Consider the following 18,273-nt stretch of genomic DNA (forward strand, 5'->3'; position numbering starts at 1 on the left):
CCCAGGCCTTCCAGCTGCACGGGGGTGTGTGTGCATGACAGGCAGGCTACGGCTCCGGCGGCTCCGGCGGCTCCGGCGGCCGCTGTGGGAACAAGATGAGACAATGCACGCTTGGCACGCAGAGGGCTCTCAGTACACAGCCATTATGCTAACACACCACTACTGGGGAGTGTTCCCCGTCAGTACTACTAACACATGCAAAGAGCCCACCCAAACCAGGCTGCCCTTTCTCCTTCCTGCCTCCCTCCAGTGGTGATGTTGCTGTGCTTCGGGGGGTGGGGGATTCTTGGCACTCTACAGAGGGTTTCCAGTTTGAGGGGAGGGAGAGGAGACTTAGGGCACAAAGGAGAACGTGAATAACCCCCTCAGCACAGAGCCTCCTCTAACTGGTGGTACCTCAGACCCTGTAGATCAAGCTGGCTGTGAAGAGGGGAGGCTGGGGGCTGGGGGTCAGCAGGGAGGGTCTGGGGCAGAGAGGAAGTCGTCCCCAGAGCCTGGAGTTTGCGGTCCACTCACCTGACACTACAGCCCTGGGACAGAACCCCTGGGAGGTGGTAAGGCAATCCCCACTCTCCAGGAGCTTCCAACCTTGTCTGCAAAAAAATGTTTTCCAGTTGCTCCAGTGTGCTTTACTTGTATTTTATTTAAAGTTTGCTCCAAGGCATTATACTAAGTGTATATACTACACGGGAATAAAAAATTAAGTAGGTGATAAAATCCAGACTATAGGAAAGTGAGGGTAGGAGAACTAAGGCAAGACAAAATGAGTACATGAAAGGCTTCCTGGAACTCTTGAACACTCTCTGGAAGAGTATCACAGACTGGAGCTCTGAGCTTCCTAGCAGCCAAAGTAAAAAGGGAACCAAGATTCATTCTCCTTTCATTCTCATCAGCATGCGCTATATGAGCAATGTCCTCAAGCATTCCTGAGATAGATATGATGTAATGGTCTCTGAGGCTGCTGACCTGGCAGAAAGATGCTGCTCCCTTCTTCTAACAGGGTCCTTGCCACCTTGAGCCCGCCTCTTATGCTGATGCTGTTAGGCAGTTAGGCAAGTGGGGGCACTGAGCAGGTAAGGTGGAGGAGAAGGAGGATGGTCCGGAAGATGGAGGTGTGTCCGCCTTCAGCATAAGGGGGCTTTACTTCCTCTAAATGAGTGCCAGCAAAGAAAACTGGTTAAAACCCAACAGCCACAACGGCGTGGTAGCAACAAGGACCTAACCACACGTGATCCAATGCTCATTGTAATATAATTAAAATTGTAGTTTGCCCCCCCCCCCACTGGGGACTTTTCTGTGTGCATCATGGGTAAGCACATGCACAAAAGGGGACAAACATGACTGAGAACTCCAGGGGCAAGAGCCATCAGTCAATCAAGAGCCCACCTCTAAGCGAGGGTGTGACAGGACCAAAGAAAGACAACAGCTGTCCGCCCTGGGACCAGCCCGCCTCCTGCTCTTGGAGGTGCGCTTCCCCTTTGCTAAGTAAACCTTTGAAGTCTTGCTACACAGCACTCTGTCTCCAGTCTGAATTCTCGTCTTTCGGGTAAGACAAGGACTGGGGTCTTCTCCCTTCCCCTCCCGGGGTAGCAATGCCACTGTGCTCGTCCCCCAAGTAAACGTCGATCGTATCACTCCTCCTTCTCAGAAATGTGTAATTTCTTCCTCTTACTTCCAGAATGAAGTTAAAAATGCTCAGGTTGTAGTCACGCATCCCCGTGAACCAGCCCAGGTATCTTTAGGGTCAGATCTCCAGAATCCTCGTATTTACGTCTCAGTGGAACTGCCTGAGTTCAAGTCTCGTCTCCACCACTCCGGAGCCGTGGGATCCTGGGCAAGAGTCCTAACTTCCTTGAGCCTCAGTTTCCTCATCCTTAACTTGAGGCTATACAGAGCTCCGGCTCACGGGGTTGTTCTGAGAACAGGACGGGACGTGGTAACCCTGGAGAGGCACTGCTCACGTGCAGCGACTCAGCTCCTCCGCGGGCCCTCCCGCGTCCCCTGGGCTGTGCTCATGCTGTGGCTTCCATCTGACTGCCTCTGCCCGTTCTCTGTGGCCCGCAGTCCTATCACTCATGCAGATGCAGCTCAGCAGCTCAAGTGCCACTTGAACTGGGGCTTCCCCGATCTTCTCAATCAAAAGAACCCACTCCTTGCTCTCTTTTTCCCACGGCACATAATTTAGATGCAATACAATACATGCATTCTGTTTGACACTCAGCTGTGTTTCTCCCCCTAGAGGGTCAACGCCTCCTAGCAGGTTATGGAATCCCACAGTAGATTGCTACCAGCACACACACATGCACACACACACACAGAAAAGAAGAAAAAAGAAAGAAAAGACTAGAAAATACCAGAGTGCATGGCATGACTTTGGATCTGGTTCTGTATATACATATGTGTGTGTGCATGTGTGTGCTTAGCCACAACGTGAAATGATTTTCTTACCGGGACTCGCAGCCAGAACACGTCTGGGAGCCTCAGCACCGCCTGCGGGTCCCTGGAGGGCAGGAGCTGCGCCAGGTTCACCTCTGTGCCCCCAGCTCTTGGCGTAGGGCCTGGCATATGGTAGGTGCTCAAGAAACACTGACTGAAGGGATCTGAAAGTCTCGTCCTCCGCAACAGTGTGTTTCCTGGGGTGACGCACGCACCCGAGATTCAGCCACAAACCCCCGTGTTCAGCCACAGCTTCCGAGGGCCCCATTCATGTACAGGATCCACGCAGCAGGATGGTGGCCATCTAGCGGGGATTTCAAAATCGGGCATGTTGGCAATGAAAAGGAGCACTGTGGCTTTGTCCCTGCTTACCCAGGACCTCCTCACAAGACTCCACCTAACCTTCTGTAAAACGGGAGTGAGGCTGCCAGCAGCACCCACCCCACGGCGAGGGGACGTGGTGAGGGATGGCCTAGAGTTGATCTGGTCCTGCTCTGCACATCAAGTTTGCGAGAAAGAACACACACAGGCACGAGCTGATACACACGCACACACACGAACTTACTTGGACACGCACACACACTGCTCTTCCTTTCATGGGTGGAAGCACTGAGGCCCAGTGAGGGCAAGTGCTCAAGGTCACACAGCAGACTGGGGCCGAGCTGGGACTAGACACGTCCCTTCGTTGCCAGAGCAAGAGTGGAGAGAGGACAAATGACGTATGAAAGAGAAAAGTACTTCAAGAGTGAGAGGCGGTGTCACGCCCAGCTCCACGATCTGCAGGCCAGAGGCTACCGTGGCTGACCTGCCCCTCTCCTCCAGGCCGCCTCTGGGTTCCTGCCCATCCCCAGCCACCAGTCCCCGGGGCCACCTGCACCAGGACAGCACTCTGTCCTGCTTTGTAGAGCTGGAGGGAGAAAATGTCTTTAGAAAGCACAGGCTTGGAGGCAAACAGACCTGCGGTAACTCAGTCCCAACAATTCCCGGGCAACTTTCTTAACCCCTCAGAGCCGTGGATCCTGATCTGGTAACCACGGTTACTACTCCGCTTTCTCGGTTCTTGGGAGGACTAAACGGCACAAGGTAAGCTAAGGACCTGTAAGTGTGTATAAACTTTAGTTCCTCTTCCTCCTCAAAACCCTTTATTTCATCCTCAGGGATTTCCTCCAAATAAAATCAAAACACCTCTCACTGTACCTTCTGCTCGAACACCTTCAACGTCCCCACAAAGAGAAAAAGGGCGTAGCTCCCAGCAAAACACTCAGAGTCCTTCGTGGATTGGATTCTGTTTCTTTCCCTCATTAGCCCTTGTGTCCATCAGCAGATGGACCAGTCACGTGTCACCTGGGGTCACAGAATCTACTGAGAAGGGACACACTCGCAGACAAGGGTGCGTGCGCACACACACACACACGGCACCCACCCCTCAGGCGTGCCTTCCCCGCGTCCTCCTTTCAAAACCCCAACTCCAAAGGCTTTCTCAGATCCACGTGGCTGGAATGAGTCTGTGTGTTTGGCTCCAGAACCTAACGCACCTGAGCACACCGTGCCATCTCTCCTCGTGGGCCGGCCTGTCTTCCCCCAGGAGAGCCCGGGAGGTAAGACCCAGATCTCGGGCCGCTGGGGGTGCTGGGCCTGGGCACGCGGGGCTGTCGCCGATGACTGTGGCGCAGGACTCCCTGTGCGTGTCGCGGCCCACGTGCCAACCCCTGCGCACGCGGCCTGTCAGAATCACTCACGCTACGCCTGGAAGATTTGCACAATTGCTCACAGCATCCAGCAGGCGTTTGAATCTGGATCCAGGGCAGCCACCGGCTTTCAAGGGAGCGTGGCGTGGCAGAAGAGCCAGCAGGCTGGGCAGCAAGAGGCTTTGGTGGGGGCCAGGTGACCTTGAGCAGAGACTTCCCTTCTGTGGGAGTCACGATAAAATGCTGAAGCCTGTAAATAACACCGAAAACGAAGCTGACGCCTGTCTGAGGAGGAACCAGCACAGCCCGAGCGCTCCCTCAAGCCGCACCCGCCCACCCAAGACTCCCCCTCCTCCCCAGTACACGCCAGTCAGGGCCTGGGGTGGTAGAAGGGGTGTGGCACTATTTCAAAGGGGCCGAGACCAGTCTGACTAGTCACGTCCCCCCGCGGAAACCCGGGCAGGCCCAGGATCACACTGTTCGGGACCAAAGCACAAGCTGTGGTCAGTCCTCGGGCGAGCTAAGCCAGAACAGTGCTCAGCCAGCCCAAGACAGGACCCAGCGCGCTCCAGTCAGAGCGAAGGGCCGTGGACACAGGGTCCTTTTAGCACAGGACGGAGAACAGGGCTGCCGGGACGAGGGAGGGAGCCAGCCTGCCTGCCAGCCACCCGGCAGGTCTGGCCACACGAGGGGCTCTGACCGGCCTCCGCCACACCCTCCTCCCTGGGTGACGGCTGTCTTCCTGTCTTCCCTGAGGCGGCAGCCCGGGGCGGGGGGGGGGGGGGGGGGGGAGGGGGGAGGCCACACACCCTCCTTCTGCGGCTCCTTGAGGTGGAGCCACAGGCTGGCTCAGGAGTGGGCCCGCTGCAAAGGCTCGAAAACCCCTTCTCAGCCCACACACACCTTCTGTGTGGCTGCCCTGTACCAGACCCCCATGTTTGGGGCACAGAGAAAGGGCCCCACCCCTTAAGAGGCTCCCGGTGAGGGCAGGGGGCGATTTTCTGTCCTCTGATCAGGAAGGTCCCCGTGAGTCTTGTCTGAGGCGCTCAGGCCACATCACAGGTACCCAGGCATGACCGACTGACGGGGGCCAGGGCTAGCCAGAGAGCCTCTGTGGACGACCAGACGGTGCGTCTGAGCAGGCCTGGGAGCCCTGGGAGGTGGAGCGGCCGGCCCCTGACGGCCCTGAGCTCACAGGGAGCCCTCGATCCCGCTGCCTCCGGGAAGGCCTGCGGCGGTACTCACGACTCCACGCCTCTCTCCTCAGAGGCCCCTCTGCAAAGCCCGTCTCCCTGCGAAGACCCCGCCACCCCACCCCCTGGGCATCCAGTGCCTGGTAAACAGGGCTCTGCGGGGGGCCGGGCCCCCGCCGCCGCCGGCTCCCACACACAGCAGCTTTGTCTGAGCTGCTGCTGCGCACAATACATGGGCACAGGCCTGGGCCAGCCGCGGGCCCGTCCTGGACAACAGGCCCGTCACTGGGAGGGCTCAGCCCGGGCACAGTGCGCTCCAGTCAGAGCTGAGCGCGGCGGGTACAGGGCCCCCGGGGCCCTGGGACCGCCCCTCCCCCAGCGTGGGGCAGGGCTGGGGAAGAAGCTGTCCTCGAGGCCTGGGTGGGGGCGGGGTCCTGACGTCCTCCCGCCACTTTCCAGTGCGGCCTCCAGCCACATCCTGGACTCCCGGGCTTAGCTGCTGCTCCCCATGGTCCGTGGAGGGTCACCCAGGGCCCCGCCTTGTCTCGGTCCCCACATTCCTTCTTTAAAAGAGTTTCTCCGGCAGGTGTTGCCGCCCGTCAGGACCTAGTTTGTTCCTTGGGGTCGGGGGCTCCTTGATCTCGGCTGCCCTGGAGGCCCCTCCCTCCCCATGCCCACGCTTCAGGGGGAAACAACGCCGGGATAACCGAGAACCAGAGGCACAGCGAAGCACCTACCACTTGCATCCTGGAAGAGCCCGTGCACAATTTTATGTGACAAAACCACACTTCATCTTGCAAGATGCCTAAGTAGAGTAAACCCAAGTGCAGCGTCTCTGTATAAGCAGAACCGGGGAATTACAGGTGCGGGTGTCTCAGCAGTAAGGTTCTAGAAGGTTCCTTCTTGAACCACCATGCAAACACATTAAAGACACGTTCAAAGGGCCTCACTGCACAGAGATGCTTATTCTGGGGCCCACTCTGGCTGAGAGCCCAGAAGCCTGTATTTTAACAAGCACCTAAAACATTCCAACACAGGAGGTCCACAGATGACACTTTAATAAGATGCAACGGGTAATGAAAAATTACAGGTTTCGAATGTGCAAATAAGGACTACTCGCTGGTGCTTCACTAAACAATCCACAACAAACTAAATCAGTGCTGACGGAGCTAAACCCTCAGCAACTTACAACCAACAAGCAGGAACAGCAGCATCTGGACCCTGGAGCCGGCTTGGGAGGACCCTGAGGGCAAAGCGTGCTTACTGAGAATTTGGGGTTTCCAGCTACTTACACACGTGCACCCAGTAGGAGCTTTGCCCCAAACTGCAAAGCCATCAGCCATCTTCATAAATGGTAAGGCCTCGATAAACTTCTAGGGATGTATTAGTTTGGGTTAGCAAATACCAAATACGGTTTGACAATCCTTGTTTAATACAGCGGGATGTTCGTAAGCAGCCTTCGGTTGTGCATTAAAATAAAAATCTAGGAATCTGTTGTTTACCTATTTTATTGTGAATCAAGTATACGTCAATTAAAAAAAAAAATCTATGGAACTCTGCTTCGTCGTCTATTAAGAATCCAGGGAAGGGCTTGCAATTCCAAATCTGCACTCAAGCCTCCATGCAGAGCCTCGCACCCCCGGTGGCCCGAGCACTGGCTCCCCCGCGTGCACTTCTGGTCCTTGTCAGCGTGCACACGTGTCTGCATCAAGGGCCTTTAAGACTTCTATTAATTTCATCTATTTCTGGAAGCCCACCCCAGTGAACAGTGAGCAAAGCGGACACACATTTTCATGCACCTGTTGGCCATTAGGAACAATGTCTGGTCAGACCCTTTGCCCACTTTTTAATCCAGTTGTTTTTGTTATTGTTTGGCTTTTATTACTGGGCTGTATGAGTTTCTTTCATATTTTGGATATCAAGTCCTTACTGGATATATGGTATGAACATATGTTCTCCCAACGCATAGGTCGCCTTTTCTTTCTGTTGACGGCTTCCTCTGCTGTGCGGAACTTTCAGTTTGACGTAGCCCCACTTATTTATTTTTGTTTTTGTTGCCTGAGCTTTTGGTGTCATATCCAAAAAATCATTGCCAAGGCCAACGTGGAGGAGCTTTTCCCCTATGTTTTCTTCTAGAAGACTTACAGTTCAGGTCTTATATATAAGTCTTCAATCAATTTTGAGTTGATTTCTGTGTGTGCTGTAAGGTAAGTTTCCAACTTCCTTCTTCTGCGTGCGGATATCCGGTTTCCCCAACACCATTTATTGAAGAGACCACCCTTTCTCCACTGTGTTCTCTCGGCGTCCTTGTAGGAAATTTGTTAACGTATATGCTCGGGTTTATTTCTGTGCTCAAGTCACTCATTCTGTTCATCAAACAGGTACTGAGCATATCACCCGCGCAAGCACAGCGCTAGGACCACAGGGGCCGCGAGGCTGAACGGGAGGAGGAACCACACTCATGGAGCACCTGACGCTCGCCAGGTACCAGCCACCCCATCGGCAGGTGGTGTTTTCTCCATCCTACAGACACTAGAACTGAGGCTCAGACGTGTCAGGTCGTCTACCCAAGGTCATGGACGGTTAGTGGTTGAGCTGAGAGCCTGACCCGAGTTTGGCTTCATCTTCCTGCCGTAACTCGCAGTCCAGTGAGTGTCTGAGTCAGACGAGGAACAGCAGCAGAGCAGGAGGCAGAACAATCCCCGACTGACCAACGGAGAGACGAAGGAGCCAAGGAAAAGCCGGTGTGGTGTCTGCCCGAAGTCGACTCAGATTCCAGGCCTGCAGAACCAGGACCTGGGGAGGGAGAGGCAGCACCAGCCTTTGGGAGGAAACAGCACGAGGCAGGAATGGAGGGGGGCAGAGGGCGTGGGCCACAGGGGAAGGGCAAGGGGCCTGCTGCTGCTGGAACAAGGGAGCCTGGAGATCAGAGCGGAAGGCGAGCTCGCTCGGAAGACGGGTGGGGCCAGGCAGCAGGGGTCCTGGATGTCGAGCTCAGGGTCGGCAGTGAAGAAGTGAGCCTGGACCTATGCCAGCCCCAGCCACATCCTCCTGAGGGGAACTCAGAGCTTTGGGGCAGGGAGTGGCTCACCACTGCTTTTTAAATTGCTGGCGGCACCGGAGACCCCACGCCATCCCGCAGAGCCCTAGCTCCCCTCCAGGCCGCTTCCATCCGCATTTACGGGGGCTGCTGGTGCCAGGGCCACGGGACTGCAGATCCCCGGGGACAGGGCCCATTTCCGACGGACCTTCAGTGCCTACCCCGTAAGCGGTGCTCAATACACGTCCACCTAGTTAAGTCTGAATACCAAGCAGAATCAGCACCACAGCATTTTTTTTCTGTGCCTGAGTCTCTGGCCAGGTTTCCAGCAAGAAAGCTCAGTGGGTGGAGGGGAGAGGCTGGCGACAACGCTATGGGGCCCCCGGGGACGGGCTGGCCGGCCGATCTGTATGATTCATGCGGATTCCAGGTCCAGCCAGTGGACTGAATGGCACCTCTTCGCCCCCCCCTCACCCCATTCCATCCCGTCTGCCATCACTGCTCGTGACGAGGCCCTGAAGGCCCACCCACAGGCGTGCGGGGAAATGTGGCTCTCTGACCACACGTCCTCAGCTCACCCCGAGCAGCAGCCTTCCACCAGCAGCCTTTATGCCTTCGGTTAAGTCACACAGGAGGCTCTGGGAAAAGACCAACAGTAAGGGGGCGAAGGGCCTGGAGGACAGGCCTGGCATGGGAAGGAGCTGGGAGGCCAGCAGCAAAGAGGGCCCCCCGAAAAACTTCTCTGCTCCCCAAGGTCAGAGACACCTCAGCATTTCCTGTGCCACCACACAGGAGACGGGGCCTGGCTGGGGGTCCAGAGACACCCCTTCTCTCTGCTGACCCTACTCTGGTTCAGTCTCTCATCACCTCGTGCCTCAAAGCTTCGTGTGGACCAAAAACTGACCCCCAGTCCCCGAGCTCACACAGCCAGGGATCTCTTCTTAAATACAGACCCCGCGGGAGAAAGACCATTCCCAGCAGCCTGCTGTGACCCAGTCATCCAGCTCCTCTTCCCCCTCTGCCGGGAAGGGCTCAAGACAGGGAGGGTCGGGGAGGACAGATTGTCCTGCAGGGCAGCTGCTCCCCGGTCCCGACAAGGCCCCACACTCATGTTCCTATTACCAATCCTTGCTCCAACCACCAAGGCCAAATCTCAGCTGTCCCCAAGGCCCAGTTTAAATGCTGCTTCTCCAGGAGCCCTTCCCGGCTTCCCCAGCACGCTGTGCCCTCACCCTTGGGCCCTCGGAATGTCCCCCTGAGCATCGCAAGTCAGCTTCCTTGCTGCTGCCCCTGGAGGGCAGGGTCTGAGCCTGCGTTCTGTCTGTGCCTGGCACATACTCGCTGGATTTTAGTGGCTCTTGTTGCAATACTTGTTGAATGGATGGATGGAGGCTGGAAGACTGGAGGTGGGTGATGACGATGATGGTGACGATGATGAATAACTCCAAGCCCCTCCTTGAGCCCCATCGCTGGTGGGAAGCCTGAGAAAAGGCAATTAGGAGTCTGGAGGGCAGAAAACAAAGCCTTGAGGCTCCAACCATTCAGGACTCAAGAATCCAGTTCCTGGGGGTGGTCCCTCCCTAGGAGGGGAGGAGCTGGGGAGAAACGCCGAGTGTTCCCTGACCATCGGTTCTCACATCATCTTCCAACACATCCCTGCAGTGCATAAAGAGCCAAGGCCTTGAAAAACAGAGCTGCACCCCCAGTGCACCCCACAACACACACACACACACACACACACACACACACTCACACACACACACGGTAGCGAGAGCTGGGCTCCCTGCCAGCCAGCAGGTGAGCCTACTTGGATTGGCCTGGCCAGGGGAGTTGTCCCCAAGGCCACAGTCTTCCAGGGAATCGGAGCGTGGGGGAGGGGGAACCTGCCTTGACGGCCCTTTCTCAGAAGGCCCACAGCCTCTCCTCTTCCCTGCCTGGTGTCATCCACACTCAGCGAGTAAACACCATCTACCAGCTGATGGCTCTGAAATTTCCACCTGAGGTCTGGGCCTCTTTGCTGAGCTTCAGACCCATCACTCTGGGTTCTCGCAGACGTCTCACACCAAACACATCGGGAACTAACTACTGATCTCCTCTCTGCTCTGCAGACCCCAGCCTGCTCTTCCTTGGCCGCTGCGACTCCCAGTAAATGGGACGTTCACCCCACAAACCCGAGAGCCATCTGTGGGTCCCCCTTTCTTTCTCCCCAACCCACCTAGAGGTCTTCTCAATTCTCCCTTCACTTTTCAATCTCAGCACATCTGCATTTTCCAAAGAACTTTTACACAGTTATAATCATGATGTGCATAAAACTTTGTATCCGGCCCTGTCACTTCGCAGGAACAGTTTCCCACGTGCACAGCGTTTGGTATTATACTTTTTAATGGCTGCAGAATGCGCCATCGAATACATGCTGCTTAATTCGCTTAGCCAGCCTCGTACGGTAAAGCCTTTATTTTGCTTCCAAGTTTTAGTTATAAATAATGCCGTGATGAGCATCTTTGGTGCACAGAGCCCTTCCCCACCTTTGGATTGTTTCCCTTGGACAGATTCCCAGAAGTGGGATGACTAAGTCACAGGATATGGACATTTTATGGCTTGTGATGCGCGTGGCCGAGCTGCTCTCCAAAAGGGCGACACCACTTCAGTTTGTGCGTCTTTGATAACAGCTTATACACGTGGAATATCCACCGTGGACCTAGGACAGCCGTGGGAGCTGGGAGACTGGGGTTTCTTCTTTTTAGAGACGTCTTAAGTTTGCTTAATTTTCTCCTAATTATCAGCAATAAGCACACAATACAGGAAGGCAAACACGGAAATGTCGGGCCCAATACACAGAAGCACCTACGATCTCGTCTCAGGTTCTCAGAAGACGTGACTTCTGAGAGTCGGAGCAGAGGCGAGGCGGTGGTTTTAAATCACGGCTTTCCAGATAAGGGATCCTGGACTTTCTGGAGTAGCCCCCTGGGAAGGACATTTGTGTATTCTTGACACACTGTTAAGGTCAAATCACCTCTTTTTTAAACAAACAAACAAACCACTTTTTAAACTGGTGTGAAAGCCCACTGAGGACTGGCTAGGGACCTCCTTGGGGAGGTCAGACCTTCGCCCGTCAGTAATAGGGCTCCTCTCCTTGGTCTCATCCAGGGTCATTCAGACACAAGCTTCCTTCTTCCAAGGTGGGGACGATGGCTTGGGGGTGGGGAGGAGGCCGGCTACAAAGAGTCACACTTCAAAAGCTGGTACCGAAAGCTGTTCTCAAGGAGGTCCCAGAACGTTCTTACCCGTGGCTGGAGCCCCTGGACACGTGCTGCGAGAAGCGAGCCCCCAGGATGGCAACACCGACAAGCACACCCGGTGACGTGAAGAGGGGCGGCTCACGTTTGCTGAGGCTTTACCGCGTACCAGGCTCAGGGCTGCGTGCTTTACAGGAGTAACCAAACACAATGCTCACGTTGCTACTTGTGCAGCAAGGAGTTCCAATAGTAACTACTATTACCACCCCCACTCACAGCTAAGAGACTGAGGGGTTCCAGCTTGTCCAAGACTCACAGCCTGAGGGTGCAAAGGGCCAGGATTCAGACCCTGGCAGTCTGACTCCACAGCCCGGGCTCTTCCTCTGCACCTCCAGGTGAGTGTGGTCGGACACCAGCGGCCCTTCTGAATTCTGCGATGCACTGCCCTCCTCTGTTCCCCTACCCTGCCCTCCCAGCTCAGACACAGCGTCCCTGCATGTGGGGGCTGCAGTACAGAAGGCTGCAGACCGGTGGCTTCAACAACCTCCTGGTCCTGGAGGCTGGACATCCCGCCCAAGGTGCCAGCAGGGCTGGCTTCTGGCGAGAGCGCTCTTTCTGGCCTGCAGACGGCCGCGCACTCCTGGTGTCTCCTCCTCTTCTCATTAGGACATCAGTCCTGCAGGGTTAGGGTGCCACCCTTGTTACCCGGTTTAACCTTAATTACCTCTTCAAGGCCCTGTCTCCATGAATGGGGGGGCTCCGTGAATGGGGGGGGTCATGATCGGTTCATAAGACCTAACTCTGCCCTGAGAAACGCAGGCCCCGACTTCTGCCGATGACCCTGCACAGTCCCCGCAGCTCATCCTCCGTGAGGCTCTCCTGTCACCACGCCTCATGTTAGCATTACCGACAAGCCAGCTTTCTCTGACTACATTACGACCACTTGGAGGCCACAGGCCAGCTCTCACTCACCTGTGCATGGCTTCCCACCATTCATTCACTCAGCTCTTCCAACAGCAGTTTAAAGATCACCTACCAGGAGCCAGGCCCCGTGTTGGCCCCGGGATCCAATGGTGCACAAGACGCGCTGACAGTCCTGACCCTAACGTGGCCACCCTGCCCCTTCTCTCTCCCCTGAACTCCTAACCAGACTGCCTGGCATCGCTCACCTCCTGTCCCCAACGCGGCCTGGCCAGGGGGCCCTGACCACCTTCCTGCTCGGGGCAGAGATGCTGTGAATCCAATGGGCAGCCGTTGCTAAGCAAGGGGCTGCCAGAGCTGTGTGTCCTGTCCCAGAAAGTGAAATCACACATGCCTCAACCAGGGAAAAAGTGTCCGCCTGCGAGGCTCGTACAAACAGTCCTTCTTTGCCCAGGAAACAGGTCTGCTTCCATGAAATGCTTCTGCTAAAACACAGAAAGGACCTGCCTCTTGGTGTTCTCAGAGAGGAGGAAGGTGGGCGCTGCTTCTCTCACAGAACCTCCCTTCCCTGCAGCAGAGAGCTGTGAAACCCACACCTGCCACCCTTACTTACCCCAGAGAACTGGCAAAAGGGGGGGAAGCCTCAGGAGGCAAATCCGTGGGGCCCCACCAACCAGCGCGGTCAGAGCCCTGGAACCAGGACATGATGGTTGCACCCTGGTCAGCTTGGGTCGTGAGAGGGACGGGGGTGAAAGGCACATGTTACCGGGGCAGGGGAGCACTTTTTGTTGATCTTTCTCTTAGTGGCCTGAAATTCCCGTAGCAAAGTGAGTTAAGGCATCTAGGTACAGTGTGTGCGTGCGCGTGCGCGCGTGCATCTGGGGTCGGACCCTAAGCTGGGCCAATATCCCGATCACTCCAATGCCCTCCTTCCCCGCCCTCTTCCCTGTCCCCTTCCCTGCCCCCTTCCACAGCAGAGAGTGACCTTAAATGGAAAAACTGAGAACACTTAAAATTCCCAATCACAAAAAAATACTTGCCAGAGTGGCCTTTTCTAAGCCTAAATCCGGTGTCATTCCCCTGCGTAAAGCCAGTGCACGGTTCCCTTCCCTGCCCTCAGAATCGAGCCCACGGTCCTCACAAAGTGGATTACAACGACCCCCCCCCCCCCGGCCTGGGCCCCACCACAGCACATCTGGGCCCCTGCTGCGCTCAAGTCCCCTCTGTTCCTCAAAGCATCTGTTTCTCTTTCTGGGGCCTTTGCACACGCCGCTGTTTCCTGTACCTTAGTCTCTCCCCACCCGTTCACTTGGCCAAATGCTCCCCCTCCCTCTGGGGGTCTCTCCTGGGCTGTGTTAGCTGCTCCTCCTCTGGGCGCCTCCCAGCCCTCGTGCTACCCTCATCCGGTGACAGCTGCCTGGTCAGACCCCGTGCTCCCCACCCCACATCACCCCTGACTGTAAGCTCTGCGCAGGCCTGGATCTCTGTCCACCGTGGTCACCCCTCTGTCCTCGGTACCTACCAAAGGCGGCACCAGCAGCGCTCAGGGGACGTTGGCTGAATGAGGGCCCTGTGAGATGCGAGCCCCTCAGCACCTCGGTGCCCACCCTCTGCCCAGCCCGGGAGGCCAGGGGCTGTGTCGCATCCATTTCTACAACTTCCGGGCCTGGCACGGGGACTGGCATCCGGCAGGTGATGAAATGTCTGCTGCACTGCGGGGAGTAGATACCGAGGAGCAAGGAGGAAACTCAGCTTCCTGGACAGATCATCAGATCTCAACTTCCGACTGTCGGCTGCTCACACACCCACGCACCTGCACACCGCCCCACCCTCCTTGATGGAGACCCACACACGTCACTGAGGGCCACTGCCTTCCAGGCTGGTTGGCAGGTGTCCTGCCCCTCTTAATTAAAAGTCAGACAGGCTGCCTCCTCCCTCCCCATTCCTCTCTCTCCAGGTCATTTCTGGAGACCGAGACTCAGCAGGAAAGCTGAGAAGGACGTGCAGTGGGCGTGGCGACATCGCTGGGTTTGCGCCTCTCCCTTCCAGCCCTCCTCCCACGGGTGACGGCCCAGGGTCTGCAGGGCCAGGCGCCTGGGGAACTGGCAGCCAGGAGGCTGGGGGCTGGGCCAGGGCTGCCCCGCTTACTATTTTCATTTCCTCGAGTCTCCTTGTCTCTACTCCTCCCCCAAGGCCCAGTTCTCAGGGCTCCCCGTCCTCGGGTGGGGAAGGCAAAGAGCCTGGCCCAGGGTCACGGGAGGCAGGAGGGTCTCTGAAGGTCCTGGGAGCCACATCAACACAGAAGCTCGCAGGCGGAGACCCTGGAGTGGGACCAGGGCTGCTAGCAGAGACCCTCTTCTCCTTCTGACTGAGGCCTGTTGGGGCCCAGGTCTGGGACTCCAAAGGGGAAGGTGGGGGTTTCGCCCTCTTGGAGGCACTTGTCACTTGGTGTGAAGCAAACCTGGTGCGTACTTGGCTAAGTCACACCTGTGCTGAAAAACATCCCGGAAGCACAAATCAAGCACAGTGGCAAAACAGCTGGGAGAGAGACAGCCATTCCAGGAAGGCCTCCTGGAGGAGGTGGCATTTGAGCCAGGCCTCCAAGGGGAAGAGCAACTTCCACATTTCAGAAATATTTGTAAAACAAATAGCACTTAGGCCACTGGAATGGTGCGTGTGCTTGTGTGCACATGTGTATGTTAGATGAAGGGGTGTTTGGGGAGGAAGGGAAACTCCCTGGCCAGCAACAGGGCTGTGGAGTCATCTGTGGGCACCTTTCGTCCCTGCAACGTTGGGAGGAACTGCGGACCACACCCCAGGGCCCAGGCCCTCCTGGGCCCTCCTGAGGGGCAGCAGCGGGATTAGCAGTCCACACGGGGGGAGGAGGGAACCCGGGCCAGTCTGCAAGGATGCAGCTCATCAGGAGCATCCTCTGTTGCCGGGGAGACGCCCAACCCCCCAGAGCCCGGTTAACAGCTACTGAACTCACTCAGGCCTGGAGCACAATTAGACAAGATGAATTTTCAAGTTGGCGCGTAATGAGACCCGGACGTCCGGAAACCGCATGGCAGCCTCCCAGGGGACGGCAGAGCCCCAGGAGGGCACACTGCTGTCACAAGGCCACTAGGCCGTGCCCCTGCGGGCGGGAGGTCTGGGGAGCGCTGGGGAGCAATCCTGCCTTTAGAATTCTTCAGGGGCAGCACAGCCTGTCTGAGCAGCGCCGGGGGTGGGAGGAAGGAAAAGTCAGCTCTCCACATCTGTCCCACGCCCTTCTGGGGACAGGGTTGGGAGGCTTCACTCTGCATCCTCTGATAAATTTGCCAAAAAATGCACCTCACGTGGCGGAACCTGTGCTGCACACACAGAACAGATTCTCCTAGTCACGCAAAACTGCAAATATGTCATTCAAAAATCTATTTGGACATACTTAGGGCCTGTGTGAGAAACGCATCGTAGGATCTGCAGCATCGGCTGCTCCCTCCTGCTCAGGGTGTGGGGCTTGCCCTCTGGCAGGGGAGACAGTGTGCGATCAGCTAGAACCATCTCACATGGCAGTGACATGAGAAGGACGAAGTCTGGAGTGAGGAGAGGTCAGAGAAGGCTTCCTGGAGGAGGTGGCATTTTTGGCTGGGCCTTGAAAGCAGAGATCAGGAGATCTTTTGAATAGAGAGGGAGCAGAAAAGTACAAATTGAGTCTGGGGGCAGCAAGCAGCCCAGTGTAGCTGGAGGGCAGGGTCTGGGCAGGGGCCAAGGAGGTAAACGGTGGCCCTAGAGGGAAGGCGTCGAATGCTCAGCTCAGTGGGCTAGGCAGAAGAAAGTCAAGGAATACTGCTGCCCAGGTGGGCAATGGAGTCCAGAGGTACAGGACTCCCCCCCATCCAGGGCAGCCCCAGGCCCAGCGTGGGCCTGAGCTCAGGAGCTCACAGCAAGTGACCCCAGCCCCCGACCCCGCCAGCTTCCCTCAGGCTGCATCTTCCAGGCCACAGGAAAAGTTCAAGTCAGAATGGCAGCTCCCTTCCTGCACTAACCTCCCAGGGCTCAACACAGACCAGCCCCTGAGCCTGGAGAGAGAGGGGCAGGGAGGGGGAGAGGGAAGGTTTGCCGCAGGTCTCAAGCAGGGAGGAGGAGCTGGGAGAGGAGACAGCTGCGGGGAGGAGCCGGCCCCAGGGAGAAACTCCCGCCAGGGACGTGCCGCTCGCCTGGCTTCTCCAAGGCCCAGGCTATTTCACAAAGCCGCCCTACTCTCCTGAGGACACTGGGTTACCACCTTTGAGTCAAGTTTTCTCCAGGAGACCGCTATTAGCAAAAGTCACTGCCCCTGCGTGACAGGGGCAGGGACGGCCAAACCTCCTGTTCGTTCTCCCTCGCCCCTCCCCCCACCTCCACCCTGGCCTCTCTCAGGTCAGGAGCCCAGCTCCGGCCCTGGGCCCAAGATGCCCGATTCCGGCCAGATGCCGCCCCTCTTCTGCTAGGCTGCCTGCAGAACCCGAGGCCCTGAGCTTCAGCCTCTGCGGGGTCCGATTTTCTGAAGCTGAACATGCTCTCAGAGCCAAGTCTGCCGAACAAGGGCGATGGTCTGGCTGAGGGGCTGGATCTGGGGCATGGGAGCCCTTGGACCCCCACTGACCTCCTCCACCCCTTGGGTGCCTCTCTGGGCTCATCAGTCTCCAGAACATCCCCTGAGCCGTGTGTCCTCTCCAGCCTCACGGCTTCCACTCAGCCGGCTCAGGCCTCTGGCCCAAACCACCACGATGGCCCCTAACAGGTCTGCGGCCCTTGGGCCCACCAAGAGCAATGGGTCTAACTATGCAGACCCCCGGGAGAGGCGCAGGGCCGGAGCCAGAGCCCCTTCTCTGTCCTGGTTCACCTCGGTAACTCTCTGGAAGCCTCTGTTCCATAGCAACGCAAGGGCTTTTTGTTTGGTCTTTTTCTTCTTCTTCTTCTTCTTTTAAAGGGAGAGGAACAAAATTGGGAGAAGCCATTGGTTAAATGCAATGCTTCTGAGGAATAAGGAGCCAGGCAGTCAAGGCACTGGCTCCAGGTTGCACCATGGATGAGACAGAATTGTGGCTCCACCTCAGTTTACATTTTAATGTAAAAAATGAAAACAGGTATAAAAAACGTTTTATGTATTTAACAAAAGAGTCACACAGTTGTGTGACCTTAGGCATGTTACTTAATCCCTCTGAGCCTCAGTTTCCTCATCCACAAAATGGATGTAACAGTTGCACCCTCCCCACCCCCAATCCCTGTGCCTTATGGGCTGTTGAAAGGATGATTCAAGATGCCTGTGAAACAGCCAGCACCGTCCCTGGAACACGGTCCACACTACATAAACACTCATCATTAGCATTTTGTTCCTGGTGAACTCGAATCTCACACCATCTCCCTCCTCGCCGCCCGACCCCGGCCAGCCCAGGGCACATATGCCTGGCAGCCGGCAGAGGGGCCACACCACTTCCCTCCCTGGCTCCTCCTGGACCCGAGAAGCCTGTGCCTTTTAATTGCTCTCTGGTCTGACTCAATTTGAAGTGAGCAGGGCACCAATTCCCTGCAGGAGAAAATAAATATGCTTCTGCTCAAAATACTAATGAGGCTGGAGGCGAGGAGAGGCTGGCAGGGGAGGGCAGCCCCCCAGGAGGATGCGGCCCAGTTTGGCGCACCCTGGAGAGGCAGGTGGGATGGCAGGCCCTAGCTTTGCTCCACAGGCCCCAGGGCAGGGCTGGGCGGGCTCAGGTGACCTGCGGGAGGGGGCGTGG

The 18,273-nt window shown here is 56.6% G+C and overlaps 1 protein-coding gene across 8 annotated transcripts in view; it reads right to left on the bottom strand.

Moving 5' to 3' along the window:
- The window catches only part of CORO2B (coronin 2B), a 99,258-nt gene that overhangs the window by 65,271 nt on the left and 15,714 nt on the right, over positions 1-18,273 (bottom strand). For 2 of the 8 annotated variants that reach the window (XM_031440945.2, XM_064480783.1), the window contains exon 1: positions 3,972-4,165. The exons of 2 other annotated variants lie outside the window; for them this stretch is intronic. In XM_031440945.2, coding sequence (XP_031296805.1) covers positions 3,972-3,989 — 18 coding nt within the window. In that variant the 5' untranslated portion in view covers positions 3,990-4,165. Of the gene's footprint in view, positions 1-3,971; positions 4,166-4,207; positions 4,407-5,369; positions 5,390-14,036; positions 14,264-18,273 lie in introns of those variants that run through there. 4 more of the 8 variants (XM_064480785.1, XM_064480786.1, XM_064480789.1 and 1 more) reach the window with 4 other exon arrangements.

Source organism: Camelus dromedarius, chromosome 29 (genome assembly GCF_036321535.1).
Source record: "Camelus dromedarius isolate mCamDro1 chromosome 29, mCamDro1.pat, whole genome shotgun sequence".
Classification (NCBI taxonomy): Eukaryota; Metazoa; Chordata; class Mammalia; order Artiodactyla; family Camelidae; genus Camelus; species Camelus dromedarius.